The sequence below is a fragment of the Lithobates pipiens genome, unplaced genomic scaffold (assembly GCF_037356315.1).
Source record: "Lithobates pipiens isolate NorthernLeopardFrog02 unplaced genomic scaffold, aLitPip1_a1.2 Scaffold_13, whole genome shotgun sequence".
In the NCBI taxonomy this organism is placed as follows: domain Eukaryota; kingdom Metazoa; phylum Chordata; class Amphibia; order Anura; family Ranidae; genus Lithobates; species Lithobates pipiens.
This window is the reverse complement of record NW_027507718.1, coordinates 12,009,567-12,033,636: the sequence shown is the minus strand read 5'-3', so window position 1 is coordinate 12,033,636 and position 24,070 is coordinate 12,009,567. Positions and strand designations below refer to the sequence as shown.

General features: G+C 39.6%; 1 protein-coding gene across 3 annotated transcripts in view; it reads right to left on the bottom strand.

Moving 5' to 3' along the window:
- The window catches only part of AGTPBP1 (ATP/GTP binding carboxypeptidase 1), a 257,622-nt gene that overhangs the window by 77,512 nt on the left and 156,040 nt on the right, over positions 1-24,070 (bottom strand). For all 3 annotated transcript variants that reach the window (XM_077474842.1, XM_077474844.1, XM_077474843.1), the window contains 9 exons: positions 22,917-23,011; positions 20,690-20,806; positions 17,964-18,631; positions 13,695-13,778; positions 10,953-11,039; positions 10,721-10,869; positions 9,472-9,559; positions 7,276-7,420; positions 680-833 (listed from right to left, as the gene is read on the bottom strand). In XM_077474842.1, the coding sequence (XP_077330968.1) occupies positions 680-833; positions 7,276-7,420; positions 9,472-9,559; positions 10,721-10,869; positions 10,953-11,039; positions 13,695-13,778; positions 17,964-18,631; positions 20,690-20,806; positions 22,917-23,011 (1,587 nt within the window). The remainder of the gene's footprint in view (positions 1-679; positions 834-7,275; positions 7,421-9,471; positions 9,560-10,720; positions 10,870-10,952; positions 11,040-13,694; positions 13,779-17,963; positions 18,632-20,689; positions 20,807-22,916; positions 23,012-24,070) is intronic.

Below are 24,070 nucleotides of genomic sequence, written 5' to 3'. Positions count from 1 at the left end.
CATGATGTAGGTTCACAACAATAGATCCCAAATACAAATACCACACTTAGAATAAACTCCAGACCTTTTACCTGCTTAATTGATGAAGAAATAACGAAGGAGTAGCCCACACCTGGCTATGAAACAGCTTTTGATTCAATTTTCCAATTACTGCTGGTCCCCTGAAAAAGGGGGATGGCTATTAAGAGCTGTAATTCCAAAACCCTTCCTCCAATTTGAATGTACATACCCTCAAATTAAACCTGAGACTGAGTGTGTACTTTCAGCCCATATCCATTATAAAACTATAGCTTGAATATGTTTTGGTAAATACCTGAAGAAAAAAAATTGTGTCGGTGTCCAAATATATATAACTGTATAAAGTGTCTAATACGCTGCCTCTTAGTACTGAATCAGCTGTTAGAACAGAACAGATCACCTTCTCTTGAGTTTCAATATTATTTTAAATGCATGCTCTTGAGTGTTCTAGAGTTTCTTTGTAATAGCCATTAGACAAAACTGTAATAAGCTGCTTAATGCATTTTAAGCCAATTAAAAGATCTGTCATTAGCTTTCTGAAGCTCTACTGTCAACGAGGAAAATGGCCTGTATTCTTAAAGGAAAATTCTATATAAATGAAACATGATCTTCAGAATGATGGATGAACACATAAAATTGTCCTCAGACTATTCCTACTTACGGAACTGATAGACATGCTCATAGTAATTGGACTCGGGCATTGCTGTTATGGTAACTACTGGGCATCCATTTCCAGCTAGAGTTTCACATAATACGTCTTGGCGAAAGTAGATCTGTTGAGGATTGTGAAGGGAGTCCAGTCTTTGCAGGTGCATCTTTTGCAGGAAAGCAGAAATAAATACACATTATGCACTAGCACTTATTATTTTAATAGACAGCCCTTATAACCCTACTATTACATTAGCAAAAATATTGACATATGTTAGGTCGTGAGTCAAAATGACCCGCACAGGACATATAATCACAAACTAATCAAATAATCAAAACATGTTCACAAGAATTTTTTTTTGTTTTCAGCTGCCCGTCAATCAAGAATATACAAATATTTTCATGGCATCAAACAAAAAAGAACATATAAATTACTTCTAAATCTGTCTTTTGATAAACCTATACATTGCAAAGAAAATAATTACTTACAGGTATTCAGGTATCTTTTATTTCTTGTTACTTTTTTTCTCTTCCGTTTTTACAGTCCACAAGTTGGACAGTAATGGGTTATTTACTAAAACTGCTAAGTGCAAAATCTGGTGCAGCTCTGCATAGAAACCAATCGGCTTCCAGGTTTTATAGTCAAAGCTCAATTGAACAAGCTGGATTAGGAATCAAGTGCAGCTGTACATAGTAACCAATCGGCTACTGAGTGCTCCTGTTTTAGTAAATCTCCCCCTAAGAGATGCAGCTTTGAAATCGTGCAACTTCCCTTGAAATCGCACAATTTCCAAGCTGCATGTCAGAGCGACTTGGAAGACATCTGTGCAAATGAATGCACAGATGTCTATGCAAGTCGCACCTGAGCTTGCAAAAAGTAGTGCAAGAAATTCTTAATTTAACCGCCTCTATTGCGGTCAACAGGGTGCAGCTTGTCATGAGTTTTGAAACTAGCGAATCACATGACAAGTCGCACAGGTGTGACCGAGAGCCACGCGTGACTGTGGTCTTTACAACTGAATTTCTTGCAAGTCACATACGTACTGGTTTTGTGGTCCAGATGGGCAGATCTGACACCTTACATGTTTTATAGCAGCAATAGTCTATAGCAGCTGAGGTGGAGGAGATTTCAGCTGCAGCAGGCTGAACATTTACAATGATTGCAGCAGCAGGAGAACGCATAACTTAGGCCCATCTCTCAGTCTTTCCCTCTTTCCTCTAAGAAAATGCATTGTTGATACAGTTTATGGTCATCTGTTGGGTGGGGGTGGGTGGGGGAAGCTGTCACCACCGGGAGAAGGCAGGGATTATGACGGCTGCTATAGCTGCTAGCGACAATCGCAAGAGAATCTGTCAGGCTGGTTGCACACAAGTTGATCGCTTAACTTGGTACATTCAGCTTGCCCATTAATAGTTTGAGATAGTAGTTTAATGGTAATGTTGTTCTGCTATGAAGTGAAATGGGTCAAACTGACCTGTAACATAATAGGAGGGTTAAATATATGGCAATATTTTTCAAAACACAACTGCTGGTATACCCCACTTGCCCTCCAGAAGATTTACACCCCCCCCCCCCCCCCCCTTCATGACCAGACCATTTTTTTGCTAAGTAACACTTCGCTACTTTAATTGGCAATTGCACAGTCATGCAACACTGTACGCAAATTACATTTTTATAATTTTTTTTCACACAGCACTTTCTTTTTGTGGTTTTTGATCAGCACTGGGTTTTTTATTCTTTATTATATAAACGAAAAAAGGCCAAAAATTTTGAATTTTTTTTTATAAATAATGATGTTTTAATTTTTGCTATAAAACCTAGCAAATACAGAAAAAAAAATGTCTTCATACATTTAGGCCAAAATGTATTCTGCTTCATGTCTCCGGTAACAAAAAAAAAAAATCAATAAGTGTATATTAATTGGTTTGCATGAAAGTTATAGCGTCTAAAAATGATGGTATATATACTGGAATGTTTTTTTTAGACTAGTAATGGCGGCAATTAGTGACTTATAGAGGGTTCTGTGATAGTGTGGCAAACAATCGGACACTAACTGCTACTGAGTGGGAACTGACTAACTGCCACTGACATCTCCAGTGACAATAATAGAGTGATTAGTGCTAATAATATGAACTATCACTGTACTAATGACACTGGGTAGAAAGTGTGTGCCTAGGAAGTGTTAATGTGTGTACTATGTGCTGATTTTACTAAGGGATCTTCTTGTTTTTTTTTCACTGCTTAGCAGGGAATGAAAAAACAACAAGATCGCCTGTCACTATATAGAGCTCTGTCAGTGAATCATGGAGCTGATCAGTGGATCCTGGCGGTCAAAGATTGGCCAGGCTTGTGCTGTAATGAATCACAGCACATCCGGGTGGGTGGGCAGACGCGTGCCCTCTATCTGGAAGTGCTGATCACTTAAGTAAGTGATCCAGCACAAAAGAGCAGCTCTGCCGCCTTGTACGCAAGTTATGCAGTCTGCAAGTGGATATTCACAGTATATTGAAAAAGCACTGAACATTAATTACATTTATAAATCTACTCTAATGTCTGCTAGACTGTAGATCTATGAATTAAATGAAAGTGAAATTGAAGTGTGCACCACTGTACCTCAAAAGGATTTTACAGCAAGTACAAAAATCCTGTTTTTTTATGTTTTTCCTTTTGTGTCATCCATTGAGAGATACATGAAGACCTAAATCTTTGGGAAATCCTTAAGCTTATCCAAATGAGAAGTGGGAAACAAAGAAAACAATTGCTAACACACTCAAACTTGAATCATGGTCTGTCTGAAGCTGGCCATACATGGATTGAAATTTGGCCAGTTCAGCAAGGACCAGACGCATTTCAATCCATGTACGGGCACTGTGGTTGAACAGAAGTCAATCTACTGATCAACTTCTGTTCAACTCTTCAGTTGCAAATATAACATGTAATAATGATAATATATTAAATTATATGGTACAGAAGGAAGGTGTCCTCTCCCAAGTGAGGGAGGGAGAGGACACCTTCCTTCTCTACCATATCATTTAAAATATTATCATTATTACATGTTATATATGCAATTTTCAGATTGAGGAAGGTGTTTTGGGGTTCACTGTACTGAACATTATATGTGATATCACCCATTTACTTGCTTTTATGGGTAAAGCCGTGTATGAGTAATTTCTTCCTGAGGGTGATAGAGCACCTTTAATATCTTCCCATCTGGACCAATTCTGGCACTTCGCTCCTACATGTAAAAATCCTCATTTTTTTTTCTAGAAAATATTACTTGTGCAGCGATTTTTCAAATTTAAAAAAATTAATAAATTCATGAATAAAAAAAAAAACAGTAAAGTTTGCCCAATTTTTTGCATTATGTGAAAGATGATGTTACGCCAAGTTAATAGATACCTAACATGTCACGCTTTCAAATTGCCCACACCGGCGATAAACTTTGGTACTTAAAAATCTCCATAGGCAACGTTTTCAGTTACCTGTTTAGAGTTACAAAGGAGGTCTTGGAATTGTTGCTTTTGCTCTAACGCACATGGCGATACCCCACATGTGATTAGAATTCCATTTACATATGTGGGCGCGAATTACATATGTGTTCGCGTCTGAGCCGGGGACGGGGGCACTTTAAATTTCTTATTTTTTTATTCTACATTTATTTTTATTTTTTTTACACTTTCTCTTACAAAAAAAAAAAAAATTATCACTTTTATTCCTATTACAAGGAATGTAAACATCTCTTGTAATAGGAATAGTGCGCAACAGGACCTCTTTATGGAGAGATGTGGGGTCTATAAGACCCCACATCTCTCCTTCAAGCTGGAAAGGCTAGGATCAAAAAATAAAAATGAACTCTCGGCCTTTCCAGCCGCATTCCTGGCATTGTTTACTTCCGCTGACCCAGACGTGACATCATAACGTCGCGCCTGGCCCTCCGAGGGTCATAGAGATGACTGGGGACCATCTGGTCACCGGAAATCTCTATGTTCAACTTCTGTCAGCGACCAATTCGTTCTGCAGCTCACCGATCGCAGGGGCGAGTCGGGAGAAGCTCAGGAGGGCGGCGGGGAGGGAGGACGTCCCCTCCCGCGGCCTGTAAGAACGTTCAAGCGGCTGAACTGCCGCTATGATTGTTCTTACGGTACACAGAATCGACTGGCTGAAAAAGATGATATCTGGATGATGCATTTAGCAGCAGGTCCAAAGCAGGTCTCAAAGTCCAGGATATCATATGACAGCCTACGGGTGGGAAGTGGTTAAAGTCCTGCATACGTTAATTTTTTCTTTTTACACTATAGTTTACATGAAAAATACCTAATTTGGCCACAAGATGGAGCTAAGTTTTATAAGAAATCCCTATGACTTGGCTCTATCTAGTGGCCAAATGCAATATTTTCTGTTAGTTTTCAATCAAAATGTACAGGATATAGCCGAATACCATTCATTTATTTATTTATTTTTGCTCAGTTCGCACGTAATGTATATGCATCTTTTATTTGATGAAAGGCATTGTGAATTCTTTATGAAGCAAAACCTTTGACTTGGTGACAGACTATTTACCTAAGCAAAGCAGTCAAGGTCTTCTCTGGAAACTGAAATCTGATTCCTTTACCTTCTAAGCGAATGGAAAGGGAAAAAAAAAATCTTTCACTCACAGAGGTGTCTGATCGACAATTAATAGCCTGTAAAATCTATAAGGATTTGCAGTCATTGTCCTAATTCAAAGAAAAACACTATCTAGAGACTTAACAAGTGAAAAATCTGACCGAGATGCTCCACTACCTGATTCTATACCCTCTACAGAAGTACAAAGCCAAATATTTGCATATTTTTTGTTTCTGTTACAGCAATTGCTGTTGCCTTCTCGAAAACTGTGTGCATCAAAACACAATGCCACGGAAGATTTGTTATGGGCAAAGCAAAGCGGCTCCACATCCTGAGCACACTACATCCAGACTAGAACTTTGTGCTGCAGTACTAGTTGTAGGTTAGCTTAACTTTTCACATAACAATTGAATATCAAGCTCAAAGATGCAGAATTCTATAATGACAGCAAAGTAGTGTTCAGTTAAACAGAGTACTATGGGTTAGGACAGTCTTTCTCAACCTTTTCAACACTGCGGAACCCTTGAAATAGTACTCTGGTCTCGAGGAACCCCTGCTAAAAATTAGAATTCTACAACTCATGATACAATAAAGTGATGGTCAGTGGGAAGAATGGTCCTTACATTTGTGGTCATTGGGAAGAATTACCTCCTTACAGATAGCTAAAAAGATCAATGGTGTCAGTGGGAACTTATCCGAGAGGCAGAAATTGCCCAATGCTGAAGGAACCCCTAGCAACCTCTGGAGGAACCCTGGTTGAGAATCACTGGGTTAGGAGATCCACTTAACACAATGGCATTATGTTTCTACTGGCCTATAACCTGCAGACCATGCCACAATAGCTGTTGCTGCAGGCCACTTTGAAGGTCAAAATGTCAAAAATTCAACATATTCTTGTGCTGGAATTGATTCATTCAAGCTATTGCTTACCTAACCCATATAGCTCGTTCCTTCAAAAGATGCCTTACATTCAAATGATCATGGTTATAAGTCTTGCAGCGATACCAAGATGTCCGATCAGCAGCAGAATATCAGTAAGCTGATATTTGCCCTACTTAGTATCTATGAAATCTTTCAGTCACTTGTTCCCTTAGCTTTTTATTTGCCGATTTTTTTTCATGGTTTATAAGTGAACATTATTTGTGACGTTGAATTAAAAATCTGTTGGGAGAGCACACACTGGCATCTTCGCCTTTCTTGCCAGATGACCTTGTCCTGGGTATAACAGAGGCATTCATTTAGATCAGGGGTCTCAAACTGGTGGCCCTCCAGGTGTTGCGAAACTACAAGTCCCATGAGGCATTGCACGGCTGACAGTTACAAGCATGACTCCCGCAGGCAGAGGCATGATGGGACTTGTAGTTTTGCAACAGCTGGAGGGACACCAGTTTGAGACCCCTGATTTAGATGCATCCCTGCAATTGATGGGTGGATAACAAATGTGGCCCTTTTAAGGTAGACCCCACTGGCTTCTTTGAATATGATGCATGTGTGGCCCAGTTTTTTTTTGTTAGTTTGCTTTAATAGAATTATGTAGTATATAACATGTCCTTTTTGGAGGCAGTCAGAGGGTACGAGGTCTGGCAGTTCCTGACGTCAAGTTCCTGACCTCCATACTGTCTCCAAAGTTGTGTGTGTGGTTGCTCGGGCAGATGATGGACAATAAGGCTACATGACATTCTAGCTAAAATGTAAGACTCACGCAAAGCATGCAAAGTTAAATAAAGGGGAAATATAAATTTTCAGAAGTAAGCTTCCACAGTAATAATAATTAGAGGCTGAATAATATGTTTCCTCAATTGTCACGTATTCTCTCACAGCTTTTAAAATTTGAGGAGCTTTGACTTCATGACCTGAAATAAAGGCAAAGCCAAAATAACATACTTGATTTGAATAGGATTCTATAGAACAGCTGAAAATTTTGATTTACCGTTACAATAAAGACACCCAAAATTAACACACATAATTCCAACTTTAGAAATATCTTAAATGACAAACCTTACCTTCAATGTAGAATATGTGTAAGGGTAGTGATAAGCAAAATAACAGACGTCATCTTTATGTGGAAAAGTGACAGTAAATGTCAAGGTATAGTATGACTTTCCCTTTTGACCTCCTGTAGCTATTGAACTTCTGGAGAAATTATTTCTGTGAAAGAAAAACATTTTTTTATGATACATTGTTAAATAGTACCTGGTTGTTCATTATGATCAAGTGAAAGCTAGTTAGCACTGAGAGTCTTTAGTGAATTAAATTTATTGAACATAACTTAGATTATTTTGTTTGTATGTTGGCAATTTTGCATAGTATGCTTACTAGGTAGGGAAATCTAAACATAATAAATTGCCATTAAACTAGACTCAAATTATGATCTAAAACTAACATTTTTAAAACCTTAGCAGTCATAACCTGGGATTCTAAAGCAGCCCATAGATGATTTGATTTTCTTTCCTTCCACCACAGGCGGATGGAAAAAAATTGCTAAATTCACCCATCAACACAGTCAGTGTTGATAGGGGAACACCTCCCGCAGCATTTTTGTGTTCTGCCAATAGGGGGCGGGGCAAAACATGATTACTGCTAGTGGCTATAGCCACCAGCATTAATTGCATGTAAAAAATCTGACAGGCTGATTGTACCCAAGTCAACCTATAGACTGACTTGGGTACAATCAGGCTGCCCATTGATGGACCATATCTCAGCTGGTCCCTGCTGAAGCAGCTGAGTTACATCATACATACCTGCCAGTGCCTCTAGGCTCCTTCCAACTTGAGTATCCAAGACTATGTCAAATGGGAAACATTCAGGCAAAGCCAGCCAATCACTGGCTCTGCCTGAACAACTCTCCCACTTTTTGACAGAGAAAACCTGCCCTGCTGCTACAAGCTGTGCTCAGATAGAGGCTACTTGAGGGAGAACGGAGCTGTTGACAGGCAATTTTAGATGACAGGTCTGCTTCGAATCCTTTTTTTCCACAACCTGCTGACTTTTTATACTGCAGATGAACAGCTTTCATATTTAGGGCTCAGTGCACATATATGCCAATCGGATGCGTTTTGAACTGCATCCGATTCGCATAACCTGTGAACCAGATTGGCTTGCAATGGAGCCGGTTCACACATGTCAATGCGATCCGTTTTTGAAAAGAGTACTTTGGGTTTTTAGGTCGGTTCATGAATTCAAGTAAGAATCGCACCTGAACCGGTGAACAAAGTTGCACCAGACTCCTTTTAAAAAATGTTTGTAAACCGCAGCCAAACATGTAAAAGAGAATATACATATACTGGAGGTTTCTGTCACAACAAGCAGTACATTTATTACCTGAAGTAGTAGGCGTTAACAAGACCTATCCTTAATCCATTATTTTCCAGGGGTCATTGATATCTAAATGCCCAGGCTAAATTGTGCAGGTGTCAACATGTGTAGATTAACTTGATAACAGCTCTATGACAAATCTGCATACCTAAAGTTAGTTTAAGGACATATAAGACTTTATTTGGTATACTGAATACAAACAGTGTTCCTTTTTATTATTTATAGCCTTACAAATGCAAACAAATGTTAAAAAAAGGTTCTATTATAATGAATTTATTTTTATATAATTTTCAAATCTATAATCTGATATATACAGTATAGAGGCTAAGTTAGGTAAGGAAGGGGGAATACATCATCAACTTTGCACTTTTCTTTGAAACTAAAATCCAAGGCTCTGCTCATTTAGTGAGAAAAAGGTAGCCCAATGCAAAATAAATGTTTTTATAGTATAGCTACCATTAAAGAGGACATAAACCCTGATGGGTTTTACTTCTTCTTTTGTTCCCTGCAAACCCTGCAAAGTAAAAGCATAATGGGCTAGTATGTATCGCATACTAGCCCATTATGTGGCACTTACCTGCAAACAAGGCCTGCGCTGTCCTCGCTGGAGCCCGCATCCATCTTCGCCCCTCTTCCTTCCAGAGGTGCGTGACGTCACTCCCGCGCATGCACGCTGGAGCCGACGGTCACGGCATTTGCTTGAGAAGGTCACTCATCAGCGCACTACAAGGTAAATATCTCATAACCTGCGCACGTTTAGGAGATATTTACAGTACCTATTTGTAAGCCTTATTCTAGGTTTACCTATAGGTACACATTCTAAAAAAGGGGCTTACAACCACTTTAAGTACATTTAGATGCCAAGACTTGATTTTAACACTTACTTGTAATAACAAATATCTGTTCCAACTCGAACCCACCAAGGTTTGGAAATCAATGCCTCCTGCACAGAATACATGAGTGGCTGCATGCCTTGTGGATAAAACAAGAGATAATACACTCTTTACTATAAGGGCTAAATATGATTCAATAACAGTAATAATGCCCACATATTAAATGATGTTAGATGAACAAATGGAATCTGGTCGATATGGATGATCCAGACCCCCACCCCCACACATTTTTTATTAAAACCAGCTCCATTGCTTACATCTGAGAAGACTTGAGGATTTAGCACATGTGCATATCTATTTTCAAGCAAATAAAAATTTGCAAATGGCTGATTGAATTACACTCCTTACAGATATGGCTGACATGTTTATAGACAAGAATACATTAAAGTGGTTGTACACCCTATACAACCACTTTTAGCTACAGGTAAGCCTATATTAAGGCTTACCTGTAGGTGCTGGAAATATCTCCTAAACCTCCAGGGTTTAGGAGATATTTACAAAAAAGCTGTGCGCCAATGACTACGCCGATGCGCCAATGTCTACGGCACATGCGCATTTTAGAAAGGGTAGACCGAGCCGTTCCTAATAGGGGTCTAGCTGTGACTGACGACTCCGACCAGAGTCGTCAGTCACTGGTCGTAGATGGCCCTAGAATATATTTAGTGGATTTAAACTGAGGAGGAAATTGGGCTTTAACCACCATCAGCATGTACTGTATACACATAGGTAGACAAGTCCAGTAACTCAGCCCACGTAAAAAGTTCCCTGTTTACAATGTACACTGCAGGAACATCAGCCAGGGGATATTGTCCTCTCATGCACCACCATCTTTTTATATCCCGCATGTGTGCTGCAGGTCTCTGCAGGTCCCTGTGCATGCGTACATGCTGGTTTCAGGTAGTGGATCTTGTTTAGACCTGAGGCGTGTGTGTGCATGTGTGAAGATAATCCCAGATATTTGCAGGTGTGCCACAAGGCCCAAAGATCTGCATCACATGTGTGTACACAGAGTTTTGTGGTGCGCATACGCCCCGGAGGAGAACTACCTCCTGAAGCGTGTGATGTGGACATCCCAGAAGGCAGAGGGGACCCAACAATAGTCTTGCCTAGGTGAAGAATGAGAATAGGTAATAAACCTATACAATAATGAGGGGGGATTATCCAGTTATGCAAGCGGGAGTGGAGAGAAAAAAGGAAAGAAAAACAATGTTTTCATGGGTAAAACCTCACCAAATCTCACCATAATTAAATTGGCTGTTAGACTTTTCACAATTAATGATGTTAAAGCGATAAGCAGTCCCAGGTTTCATGCCACTAACTTCAAAGTAAAACCACTGGTGGTAATGATTGCTGTTTATATCCGAGTTCAAGATGAGATCATATTCATTTCTAGAAAATAAATCACAGGTCACTTTCTTGTTATATGGAACAGTTTTTTTCTACAGCAAGAAAAATTAAAAGGACAATCTCACTTTCTTATCTGAATGACCTTCCGCAGGTTTCCAGATTCAAATTTGGAGTTGAACTTGAGGACATCACTCTCATCTGGAATGGCACAGCTGCGAAGAATTAGAGAAAAGAAAAGCATTAACCTTTATATTCTCCAATAATGACTGTCATAATAATAATGGTTCACTTTTTTTTTATTTTATCCAGGATAGCATAGAGGTGACAAAAGAAAGCCGGCCAAATTCTCATCTGGCTTAGAAAAATTGCTCTTTAATGTGACGTATCTGTAACATACAGTTACAAACAGCTGCTACAAACCAATAAACATGAATGTTTGTACACATAAATTCCATTTAGGGACATTCTTGGATAAATGTCCAAAAGTTTCAGAGCCGTATTCAAATGAATAGAAGGTTGCAATGCTGAAGAGATTTATTCCTACAAGCAGGGGGTGTCCATTTCACAAATTTTCCAGGACAAAACTGTAATGCCGCGTACACACGATCAGAATTTTGGTTGGAAAAGGCTCTGATGGTTTTCCGGATGGAATTCCGATGGGATTTCACTCAAGCTGTCTTGCATACACTTGGTCACACCAAAATTCCGTCCGTCAAGAACGCAGTGACATACAACAAGTACGACGGGACTAGAAAAAGGAAGTTCAATAGCCAGTAGCCAATAGCTTCCTAGCTTCCGTCTCATAGTTGAATCTGAGCATGCTTGAGTTTTTGCGCATCAGAATTACATACACACAAACCGATTTTCCAACCGAAAATTCGGCCACCAAAAGTCCGATGGAGCATACACACGATTGCATTTTCCGACCAAAAGCTCTCATCTGTCTTTTGCTGGCCGAATTTCTGATCGTGTGTACATGGCATAAGACTCTACTAGTCCAAATTGTTCATAGTATGGAATAGGAAACTCATGGAAGCTGTACTTCAATAGACTAATGACATATTTTATGTTATTTTCTCTAGAATTTCTTGAAAATTTGTTTGGGACTTATTAATCGGGTGCAGGACAAGAAAAAATATAGAGATAGAGTGGAGAGGGATTAGAACACCTGTCAGTTTGTATTGCTATCCCCTGTTAAAGAGATTCACCCTCTCTATTTGTCTTGTTTACCATTTTCATTGAAAGTAAAGGAAAATGCCAAATGTTGGGTTGTCCCCAGAAGAGTAAGCCCCCTTACACACGGTTGGACATTCCGACCACAAAATCCGTCAGATTTTTTCCGATGGATTTTGTCCTAAACTGGTGTTGCATACACACGGTCGGACAAAGTTGCCGGAAAATCCGATCGATTGGAGTGTGATGGCGTTCGTTACGATGGGACTGCGTTGAGGCTAGTAGCCAATAGCTTTGGTCTCGTAATTTGATCTGAGCATGCATGGCACTTTGTCCGATCGGAATTCTCTACAAACGATCGGAAAAAGTACGATCTGATTTTTTGGTCGGAAAATTTGAGATCCTGCTCTCAAATTTTTTTCGCCGGAATTTCCGACGGAAAAAGTCCGATAGAGGCGACACATAATTGGATTTTCCAACAATATAATCCGATCGGACCTTTTCCGTCTGAATTTCCGACCGTGTGTACAGGGCATTACAGAGGGGAAATCTTTCAATGGGGACACTAGTTCTGGTGACCCAGGAATTCCCTTAATTTGCAGGGATTTCCTCTCACTTGCTGTTTGGCTATGGGACAGGAAGCGAAGGGAAAACTCTACGATGAGACACAAGTGGCAAAAAAAAAAATCTGGCAGGGGTTATAATTCTCCCCTACTTTATCCATAATGAAAAAAAAGTTTTGCCTATAGTTCTACTTTAACTACCGTATTTATCTTTTTTCCCCTGAAAATCGGGGGCAAAGCAGGGGGCGCGTGTTATATGCCGAAAGCTTACCTCACCGAGTCATCATCACTTCTCCACTCGGCTTTCACTCGGCTCTCGCGTCCCACACACAGTCCCACCTCCGCCACTGGCATTGGACCAGCGTTCTGCCTATCACAGGAGCTGGCGGAGGTGGGACGGTGTGTGTGATGTGAGAGCTGAGTGGAGAGGAGATAACGGCTTGGTGATTTCCTGATTCAGGCTGCTGGTGAGGGAGATGGTGAGGCTGCAAATGACGGTAGTTTAAAAGAGGCATTAATCAGGCTGCATTGGGGACAATAATCAGGCTGCATTCAGGACTTTATTTGGGCTGCATTGAGGACATTAATCAGGCTGCAGATGGACATTGATGGGCACTGACCCTTAATTTGCTTATTTATTTTAAATTTATTTTTAAAATGTATTTTTTTCCTGAAATTTCCCTCTTAAAATTAGGGTGCGTGTTATACGCCGGCGTGCATTACACGCCGATAAATAGAACAAGGCATGTTTTTAGGTAATGCTTTTTGTTCTGCCATATCATATGGGTCTATTAAAATTTCTAAAGCAACTATATTGAAGAGGAATTGGAGGAATCGAAGAGGAGCCGAGTGGAGAAGTGATGATGGCTCGGTGAGGTATGCCTTCGGCATATAACACGCGCCCCCTGCTTTGCCCCCGATTAATGATAGAACCACTGATGCTGCATTGCAGCACACAGAATAGGGAAGCCTGCTCTAGTCTTGTTAGTGCTCTCCAGATACCCAGAAGAGCTCTAACAAAGACCCAATACATTGGGGTGTATCACATATTTGTACATTTTCCCCTGCCTCCCACAATGCAGAGCTTTGGGAAGACAATTGCCAGGCCCAAACAATAAATAAGTAACTTACCTGGAATTATCAAGATCATATACTATCCGGTCTATTATATCATTTGGATGAATCAGTCTTTCAATATCTTGAGATATTTTTGTCCTATGGAAACAAAGTTAAACACATCAGAGGATTAGAAAGATTTTTTTTTTTTTTTACAAATAACTCAAATTGTAGAAGATATAATTTGCTATGCAGTAACTATACTACCAAGACTATGGGCAGATATCCAGCACATGAGGAAAAGATTTAAGATCATGTTAAAATTTACTGCAGTCAGAGACTCTAAGAGTCGTTTACTATTGTCTTTAAAAAAATGCCTATCAAAAGGAACAAGAAATGAAGGAAACGGAAGGTAACAATGTTTTTATTTATTTGTTTAAGTAACGAAATGTTAGAACCTATGGTAGCTTTTATTGTTGTCTATTTGCCTTTTAATGATTTTCCTTCACTTCCGGTCTAGTAGAAGATGGCTCCTGATAAGAAAGTAATCGGAAGTCTCTCCAACAGAGTCCTGTATTTATTTATTTTTTCATTCTTTATTTAGAAGAAATGGTAATTCTTCTAAATAACAAATACATTCAGCAGAGACATAAAAACATTGGGGGTTATTTACTAAAGGCAAATCCACTTTGCACTTTGGAAGTGCAGTCGCTGTAGATCCGAGGGGGACATGCAAGGAGAATAAAAAACAGCATTTTAGCTTGCACATGATTGGATGATAAAATCAGCAGAGCTTCCCCTCATTTCAGATCTACCCCTTAGATTTAGAGCAACTGCACTTTCAAGTGCACTTTTATTGCACTTTCAAGTGAACTTGCAGTGCAAAGTGGATTTGCCTTTCATAAAAAACCCACATTGTGTACAGCAAACGTCCTACACAAATCCACAAAAACAAGTACAGGAAATCTGAAGGCCCTGGACCCCAGTGTAGACATTGTTCAAAACAATTAGGTCAACAGAGCTTCCTGTGTACACAACTAGGGCATACCATTTCCTTGTATATTTTCTTATTTTAAGTGGAAAAAACAACACACCACCCTAGTGGGAATAACAAGCAAATGAGGGTAGTTTTGAGGGTAAAGACGCGTGCGCGGGGGGGGCTAAAAAAAAAACAAAAAAAAGAGATAGGGAAGCTAGTGAAGCTAGTTTTTTTTTTAAATAGGTGCAGGTACTCCGTCCTTCTGAGCCACCCCTAGTCTCTGCCACCTACCCACCTTTGAGCACCATCCCTGGGTTACACCCCCTACATACCTCCCAGTACTGCCCCTTTTAGAGAAAACAAAATTAAGTTACCCTTTTTGGTGCTGAGTAATTTGTATGGAATTTGCGAATGATAACAAGAAAAGCTGTCAAATAGATCCCCTTCTGCCAGCAACAATAGCACCCCCAGCAACTATAGGTCCACAGATAGCTATAGCTATGGTAGACCCCCCCCCACCCCGCAAAAATAAATCCACTTGAGCAACAATAGTCCCCCAGAAGCCAGCATCAAAAGAACCTACAGCAGCTGGTAAAAATAGCAGATCCCCTCAGCAACAATAGACCCTCCCTCAACAGGAGATTCCCCCAAGCGACAATAGATCTCCAAGCAGGCAGCATCAATAGACCTTCCAGCACACCCCAGCGCCCCTTGCCATTACATAAATGCAGTGCTGGCATTCCACCGTGTTGCTCCTGAAAAAATCCCTGTGTTTGGTCCTTGTAAAAGGAATAAGAAATCCAAATGTTCCAATACTTTTAATTTTGTTCCTTCAACATCATGGTTAGGTTCTCCAACTCTTGAATCTCAGTAATGCAAGCGGGTCAGTGTGTCCTGTTGGGAGATAGAGTGCCTTTCCATACTGATGGAATGCAAGCTTTTGCGACATTGAGTCGATGCTTCAATACAGAATTTTTGTACCTCTGGAGAGTGGCAGATCGTGTAAAAGGTAGGCCATAAAAAGGGGTTCTTTACAGATGAAGGCTGCAAACTCAAAAACTCACCTCACACAAGTGATGTCAACAAGAAAGGCAACCTTGCAAGTAAGGGTAGACAGAGGAATATCCCTATTAGGTTTAAAGGGCAGTTTTTAATGAGCTGACAGAACCAGGTTGAGATCCTGCAGAGTCACTTGGGAATGTACAGGAGGAACATCCCGTATAAAGGCTTTCACTAGGAAGTGAGTGCCAAGCAGTCTCTCATAACTGTTAAGTTTGAGATTCAACTCCTTATGGTACCCAAAGCGAAATGCTGATCCAGACTAGTCTGAAGAAAATATGTGATTCATCTCACTGAGAACTTCCCTGAATGGAATCCTTGCACGATGGTAGACTTTGCGAGAAGTCAATTTCCTTGTTTTCAGGAGTCTAGGAATGACAGACTCTAATAGACTCCTGTCCCTCAGGAGCATGGGAGGTAAACCAAGCTGTGAAATCCACAATGGGGTGGAGTCCACTGTTCTCGGCATCATGATGCCAATGTTTTCACAATGCATGAGCGATCATGGTGGAGCAAAACCAGCATGGGTTATGCATTCTGAAAATGCAGCCTAGATGCCACAAGAATAGCTAAAATTGTAAAGTTATATATACAAGTAGCAATTGCTCTTCCCATACAATGCCAGAAGACACTGGCTAACATAGAGCGGTGTTCAGGGAAGTAAATAAAAAATGCTAACCACCTTTGAAAGTGGCTTTTTTGTGCTTGTGTGTACAAGTCCTATCTTGCTATAAAAGTTTGCCACAGTTGCAGCAAAAGGCAGAGTAGGGGTTTCAGGCTCAGGGAGAAAAGGAAGACTGCCCTGAGCATGAGGACTTAAGCAAGGAACAAATGCCCAAATAGTCAGCATGAGGCCCATGGTCAGAGACACAGCAAGTTGCCCTGGGAAAGTCAGTGGATCGAGAATGCAGGAGGGCCCGCAGAACTGCTCCCCTTATGCCCAAGATCCAACTTACTATGAATGTGTAAATTGCAGACCCCAAAAAGGGAAACTTACAGACCAACTTACAGGAGCAGGGAAGGTGAGCTTACCATCTGTGAATGTGTCTCTGCGTGGCAGCAGGGAGTCGTGGATGTTGTACTCTGGGGATAGAGTGGTGATGGGTTTTCCAGAGAGGTTGGGAGAAAATATCCATAAAAGGAGCGCAAGTGTGCACAGGCAGGTGGCAACATCAGAGCCTGAACAGACTCAGTAGACCAACTGCCGGGTTCCATCTTTTAAATGGGTCACAAAACCTCATAAAGGGAGTCAAATTTAAAAAAAGAGTTGCATACCTTATTCCCACCACCAGGCCATGATTATAACAAACTGTGGCCAGAGCTCCAGTATTACCCTTGTGAAGGTGCAACTGGCACAGTTAGTAGACGCACAAACCAGACTTCCTTAAATGGCAAAGGTCTTACTACAATGATGGCCTGGAATCGCCTTGCAGCCCCCAAATGTCAACAGCCTGGAGGAGTCCCAAAAAGGATCATGTTCTCTACCGGACAGTCTTCATCCCTCCAGTGGCCATATCTCCACCACTGTAGGACCACGGCCCTGGACCTGTAGATCACCCTGTGGCCAACTCATTGAATCAGGTGAGCACCAAATGCAGGATCCAGTGACTGGAGGGCAACACCGCATTTTTTTTCCTGCCAAGGTCCGGATGTGGCCCCCCCAGAGCAAAGCCCAGCAGTAGTTGATGTGGAAGTTGCAAAAATTAGCTCCAGTGGTTCTGCAGCTACTGAAGAGTCTTGTTTGTAGAAAAATCTCTTGATAAAAAAAAAGGAAAAAGAGAAAAAAGTAAATGGTTTCCTACTCTCATAGCAGTAAGAAGATGTCCATTCTCCTAAGGACACTAGCAAAAAACCTGGGGCATGTTAGGCGTGGGAGGGGTTATACTGGTTATACTGGGCTGTCCTTACAGCTTTATTACAGGTTACACAGGCTGGGATAGCATATGAAATATCAAGGATTTCTTTAAAATACATTATTTTTTCTGGCCTAGGGTAAAAAACTTGCTTCAAACCAACTACCATTCCTTGAACAAATAATAGCAATAGTAAGGCATGAATGTGTTTTTTTTTTTTTTTTTTTTTTTTATAAAAAAGTGTGCTACCACTTTACAGATATTCAGTTAATACAGAACAGTGGAACCATTCCCCTGTACTACAATAGAAGTCAAACATCTTGAACCTGGCCAGTAGCAGAATAAACAAAAGGTATGTAGACACCAATAGGTTTCCAAAATGAATGTGCTCCCTACTTGAAAATGAAATAATTATTTCAAAAAGATGTACTTCTAAGGCTCATATTTACTAACCTTTGAACGCCATAAGGTCTTTCTAATATAGGCTCTTTAAAGAATGGTGGCACATGGCCAAAGTAGTCCGGATAAGCCACTTCAGAATACTCTGGAACTGATTTGGTATTCTTCACAATTTCTATGTAAAGTTCAGGATCGTGAAGGGGCAGGAAGCTTTCAGTATCCAGCATACCCTGTAAGGCTTGACTGCTTAATGGACTAGTGTCTTCATCGTCATCGGGTAAAACGGTAGAGCAACACAAAGGACCCAGTGTAACTGAATGCTTATCAAACAAATTATTACCACATGATGAATTCTGGACAGGTTTGCTGCAGGTATGGGATAAAAAATTTGACTTGTCTTTAGCAGAGCCATTTTTGCAAAGGTTATTGGCTGAAGACTTCTGCAGTGAGAGTCTGTCAAGATCTTTTACAACATCACTGTTCAAGTAGCAGCATGAGGATTTATCTGTATCACCCTGAGTCTTAATTTCTTTCTTTGGCACATCTAAGAAGTTTGGTCTTTTATTACATTCATCTTCTAAAGAAAGATTACTGCCTTTTCTGGTCAGTTCTTTAATGATGTGTCTTGGCTTATAAATTGGTTCTTCTTCTGCAGTTGGGACAATGATAGGTCCACCAAGGTTTGCACCACGTACTGGTTCATTTGAGACCAATTCAAAGTCCTTTGACATAAATATAAGACAAAAGACAGAAAAATATGTGATATCCAATAAACTACATGGTTAAAAAATGTTATTATTGCTTGCCTAAAGTATATTTCCACTTTTAAAGTCAAATTAGAGAAAGCCCCAGTATACTGTATGTTTGTTATGTGTTCCTATTCACACAGTATACCTAAAAATGTTTTTTTAACAATTATTCCTTACCCTTTTAGGTGTTTCTGAAGAGATGGTGTAATGGCTGACTGCAAGCATTTCTCAGCTAGCTCAACGTGAATATCTGTGATAGTGACCCGCTGACTGTAGTTCTCATTAACATACAATGGAGCCCATTAAACCTTTAATATCCTCTTAATAAGACAAAGTGATATATGATAAAACACAGCTTCTCAGTCCCCCCTCATCACAAAGAGGTCTAAGCAGAATTTTTCTTTTGCTGGAAGTTTCAGAAAACAGGATCTCAACAAGGAAAGCTGCAAATTCAATTTTTTTGTTTTGTTTTGCTATGTGAATGGGGACATGTAACAAATATTCAGTAGATAGTATCCCAATTTGGCTGCACACGTGGAAATATCTATTAAGTTACATACAACTCCTATATTATATATTATTCTGTGAGATATTTACTTGCATTGCAATCACACATCAGCACTGCATGTCCATCTATTCTGTTTAGAACACATACAATTAAATCTAACCATTAGATGACATATCCTTATTTTGAAATATATGAACAAAAATAATGATCATGTAAATGAATAAAAATAGAATATTGTAATTGTTAAACTATTTTTTTTCAACTGTGACTACATTTTATTTATTACCAGTAAAGTGACTCTTGCCATTTTTAAAATCTCAATTTAGATAATCCCTGTAGAGAGCAAACACCTGGCCTGCAAACTCTGATGCACTGAAGTAATTATGTTAAAAGATCTTCAAAATCTGGAATACTTCTGAATGTGTTGGATGCCTGCCATTCCCCATTAAACTGGAATTCTACTTTAACTAAAAAAACAGGGCAATAGATTAAGATTAAGCATGTTCTGAATATACTGTAACTCAAAGTAAACCATACCGCTTTACTACTTATTAGCCTGTACAAGGCTTTACAATGGCTCTCGCACTAATGTCTAGGAAATATGGGCACCTATTACAGTAGCAAAGGCAGGGGGCAAGGATTGTGCTGAAACGACTGCAACAAGTACTGTTAGCCCTTGTACACACGGTCGGACATTCCGGCGGAAAATGTCCGATCGGACCATGTTGTTGGATAATCCGGCCGTGTGTGGGCTCCATCGGACTGTTTCCGTCGGAATATCCGACTGACAAAGTTTTAGAGCTGGGCTGTAAAATTTTCCGACAACATGATCCGATCGGACTTTGTCCGATCATATGTAGAGAATTCCGATCAGACAAAGTGCCACGCATGCTCAGATCAAATTCCTAGACCAAAGCTATTGGCTACTAGCCTGAACGTAGCCCCATCGTAACGAAATAACGTCGTCACGTTCCGTACGATCGGATTTTCCGACAACTTTGCCCGACCGTGTTTATGCAACACCGGTTTTGGACAAAATCCGATGGATTTGGTTGTCGGAATGTCCGACCGTGTGTACAAGGGCTAATAGGGTAATGGGTATCCTGATACAGACCTTACTCCCATGTTTACCTACATTTTCTAATACACAGAAATATCAGTTTAAAATTAATGACTTGCAACTTTTGTTGTTTTTTTGTTTTGTTTTTATAAAACCGTACTTATCCTTTAAACCTTAAAACAATGCACCATCCAGGAATATTATGTTATGTAAAATTTTTACAACTTTTTCCATTATATTTTTTAGATTTTGATTATAAACTTTACGCTTATTAATCTACATGTTTACCAATTTGAATATTTGATATGAGGAAAAGAAAAAAAAAAAACAGGAAAGACCAACTGCTAGTATGGATATGCAAACAGTTAAGTAGAATGTGTAGAGATGCCATTCTACTATTAGTGGAACTAACTTATGAAGCTGAAAAGACAATTTCTGCAAAGTAATACTTCTTTGTGTTCACCTGGAAATCATCTCTTAACTCTGGAAAAAAGTGTTCATACATCTTCAGGTCTTCTGTAGATCGCCCCAACTCTTGTATAGGTTTGAGTTTACTTATGTCAGTCTCAATGTCATCATTCTGGTAAAAATAAAGCAACAGCAAAACAGAAAAAAAAGAATTATTATTAAAATGAAAATAATAAATTTGTATACTGATATAAAGTTTTATTTAAGCTATAGTCTTGAAAATACTTGAATGCTTGGTTTACAAGCTGCCCCCAATCCTGTCATGGCACAAAAAAAAGCAGCAGCACACTGATGCTATTATCAGTCTGTTTTGTTTTTCTCATTTTCAGCATATTCCCTGTCAGCACACAACAAGCAGCCAGCTCTGTATGTCCATTCAGACATGGAGTCCTGACCCGGCCCGCCCCCTCTCTCTCCTGATTGGCTAGCCGACTTTGATTGACAGCAGCGGGAGACGATGGCGCCACTGCTGTCTCAGCCAAGCAAGAGGGAGAATCACAGGTGGCTGAGACAATCATGGACATCACTGGACAGAGAGGGACCTCAGGTAAGTGTTAGAGGGGGTGAGGGGGGCTGCTGCACATGGAAGGGTTTTTATCTTAATGCAAACTTCTAACTTTACAACCCCTTTAAAGTCTGGGTACCGGGGTGCAGGGGATTAAACAGGACTGATGGCAAAAGAGATTCAGATACTTTCAACAGCTATAAAAAATTTTTAAAGAGTATATAACCAGCTTAAATATCTTTTTTTTTTTTTTATATCTGCCTGGAGTCATCTTGAAATAATGGCTTAAACAAAACAAGCAAAATTATAACTAATTGCCGTAGATTCTAATTAACCTGCTAGGCAGATGACTATTTTTAATTAATCCCAAAGTTGATTTCCTGAGCACAAATAATTTGAGGCACACCAATATATGTATAGTGTATCGAACTGTACAACATTGTATCAAATGTACAAAATTAAAACACAAAATGCATATAAGGATGCACTAAAATTTCAGAGCCCAACTGTAAACTTCTAATGGTTTATTATCTATGGCATGGCTTATGCAATATATTTTGTGTTTCCACTGTGTGCAATATAATGCACTATATGCATTATTAAGAGGAATGAGTTCTACCTCAATGACAATATGGCCCATGGCCAATAATTCAACAATTTTTGTCAACTCCCAGCTTTTAAATATATACAGCATTACATTATAAAGCTCAGGCATCCACTCGTTGAAACAACTGTCACTTGGTGGAACAATGTATGAGGACCCAGTCATACTTAAATGACAATGTCCACCACATTCATGTAAGTGGGTATTTTACCATTTTACCATTAAGGAGCATTGAGGGTGTATTAGTGACTTAAGCAGACAGAATCTGGAGCAACTGTGCATGGCAACCACTGAGCCTCTATTTTCAATTTTCAAAGCTTACCTGAACAAGCTGAAGATAGAAGCTGATTTGTTGCCATGCACAAGTGCTTCGGATTCTGGCTGCTCCAGTTCTGATAAATTCCCCCCATTGCGTTTAAAACCATCTCACTTGATGAAATTTTGATATATTTCATATGCAGAAATTAGGATAATATAAGAGTATGATGAAGTGTATTGCAGTAATTATCAGTTATGAATTGTATAGGATTTTACCTTAGTTTGTAAAGAGTAATGTTTTATGATGGGCAGTTGCAATTGTTACCGGTCAGCTGGAATGATGGATTGTGCAAGTAATGATTAATAGTGAGGGTTCAGATCTGACCTCCTGATTAGGGCTCTTTATTCAAAATGCAATAGGGTTCTTATTGCTGTATGATACTATAGACTTTTCATTAATAAAGCATAGGAATTTTAGCTTTGGCCCTGGCATTTTATTACATTAGGATGGTCTTTTTGGTGTACAAGGACCCAGCCGTAGAGCCAATGGCCCTAGGGCTATACTGATGTAAAGGAAGAGCTCATCTGTCTTTGTTCAAAAATATACATATAGGGCATAACATGTACAGTATATTGCACACAGTTGGAACCTGAAATATTGCATAAGGCATGTCATAGGTAATTATCCATGGTGGCCATAAACTATTGGTGTATTTTATTTATTTTATAATATCAAAATACCACTTTCCTGAGCCCTCATATTGTAGCAAAAGAAATACTGGGCAGTTAGTCAAGTAGACATCATCCTGTATAACATAAAAGTCAAGCAGCTTAAAAAAATACTTGCAAACTTACTTTGAAAACCTGCTCATCTTCTTCATTTTCAGCATCTGCTTCTGTGTCTGCTTCTGTGTCATCATTGTCATCACTTTCATCGACTACATCGTCAACTATGAGAATAAAAAAATTGTTGACTAGCTATAGCAGTGGCCAATTCCCTCTAAGTGAGTAGGTTATTAACCCTATAAAGTCCACATTTTTCAATGAGTTAGCGCGACTCAAAATGTGCTCTACCAAACGGTGGAGCAGAATGTGAAAGGGTTAACACATTGTAGCTGACTTGCTAAAGGACCAGACCATATTAATTTTGCATAGTGAATCTTGTCAATATTCACTTTGTCAAGAACAGCCAATCGAGTGCAAGGTTTTTTCCTTAACTAAAAATCCTTTTCTTGGTGTTTGTTACAGGAAACAGGATAGGATTCTGAAACACTGGGTCATACTGACACCTACAGAAAAATTGGATGCTGGCAAACAAAGGACAAGGACAAGCCAAGTATAAGCCCCCCTTCTCCAAAAATGCCTCAAATTGGTGGCAGGCTATAAGAGTGGACCAATAGAACAAAAGGCAGGCTCTGTGCTTCACAATGTACAGCAAGAAAATGATTTTACATGCAAGACAATATTCCTATTTTCTAATTGTATATTAAGGGACACAGCAAAGAATTCTGAAATACTAAGATGTCCAAAATCAGTCCAACTAAGTGGTGGGCAATAGCAAATGAAAGGCAACAGTCCCACAAGAAAAAAAAAATAGGTTAAAAACAACAGCTCAAGGCAGCCTATAACACCACCTGAAGATCCCTATGACTGTAGTGAGTATCAGCTGAGACCTGAATATCCACCTGGTAAAACTAAATGAGCATGTAAACAAAACACTTGGTGGCAGCCTTGCAAAATCTTAGAAACAAAATGCCAGGTGATAAAAAGCTCATGAAGCACTAACTGATCCAGTGGAGTGTGATTTTACCAGGAAATGGGGAATCTTGGCCCTGAGGTCATAAGCCATAATGATGAGCTAACAAATCCAAATATTGATAGTGGAATAAAGAGCAAGCAGTTCCCTACAGGAACCTTCAGAAACAGCAAATAAAAAAGTAGGACTGGGAAAAAAATGACTAATTATTTTGTCCTGCAGACTGTCTGACATTAATGGAGGGTAGAATGGG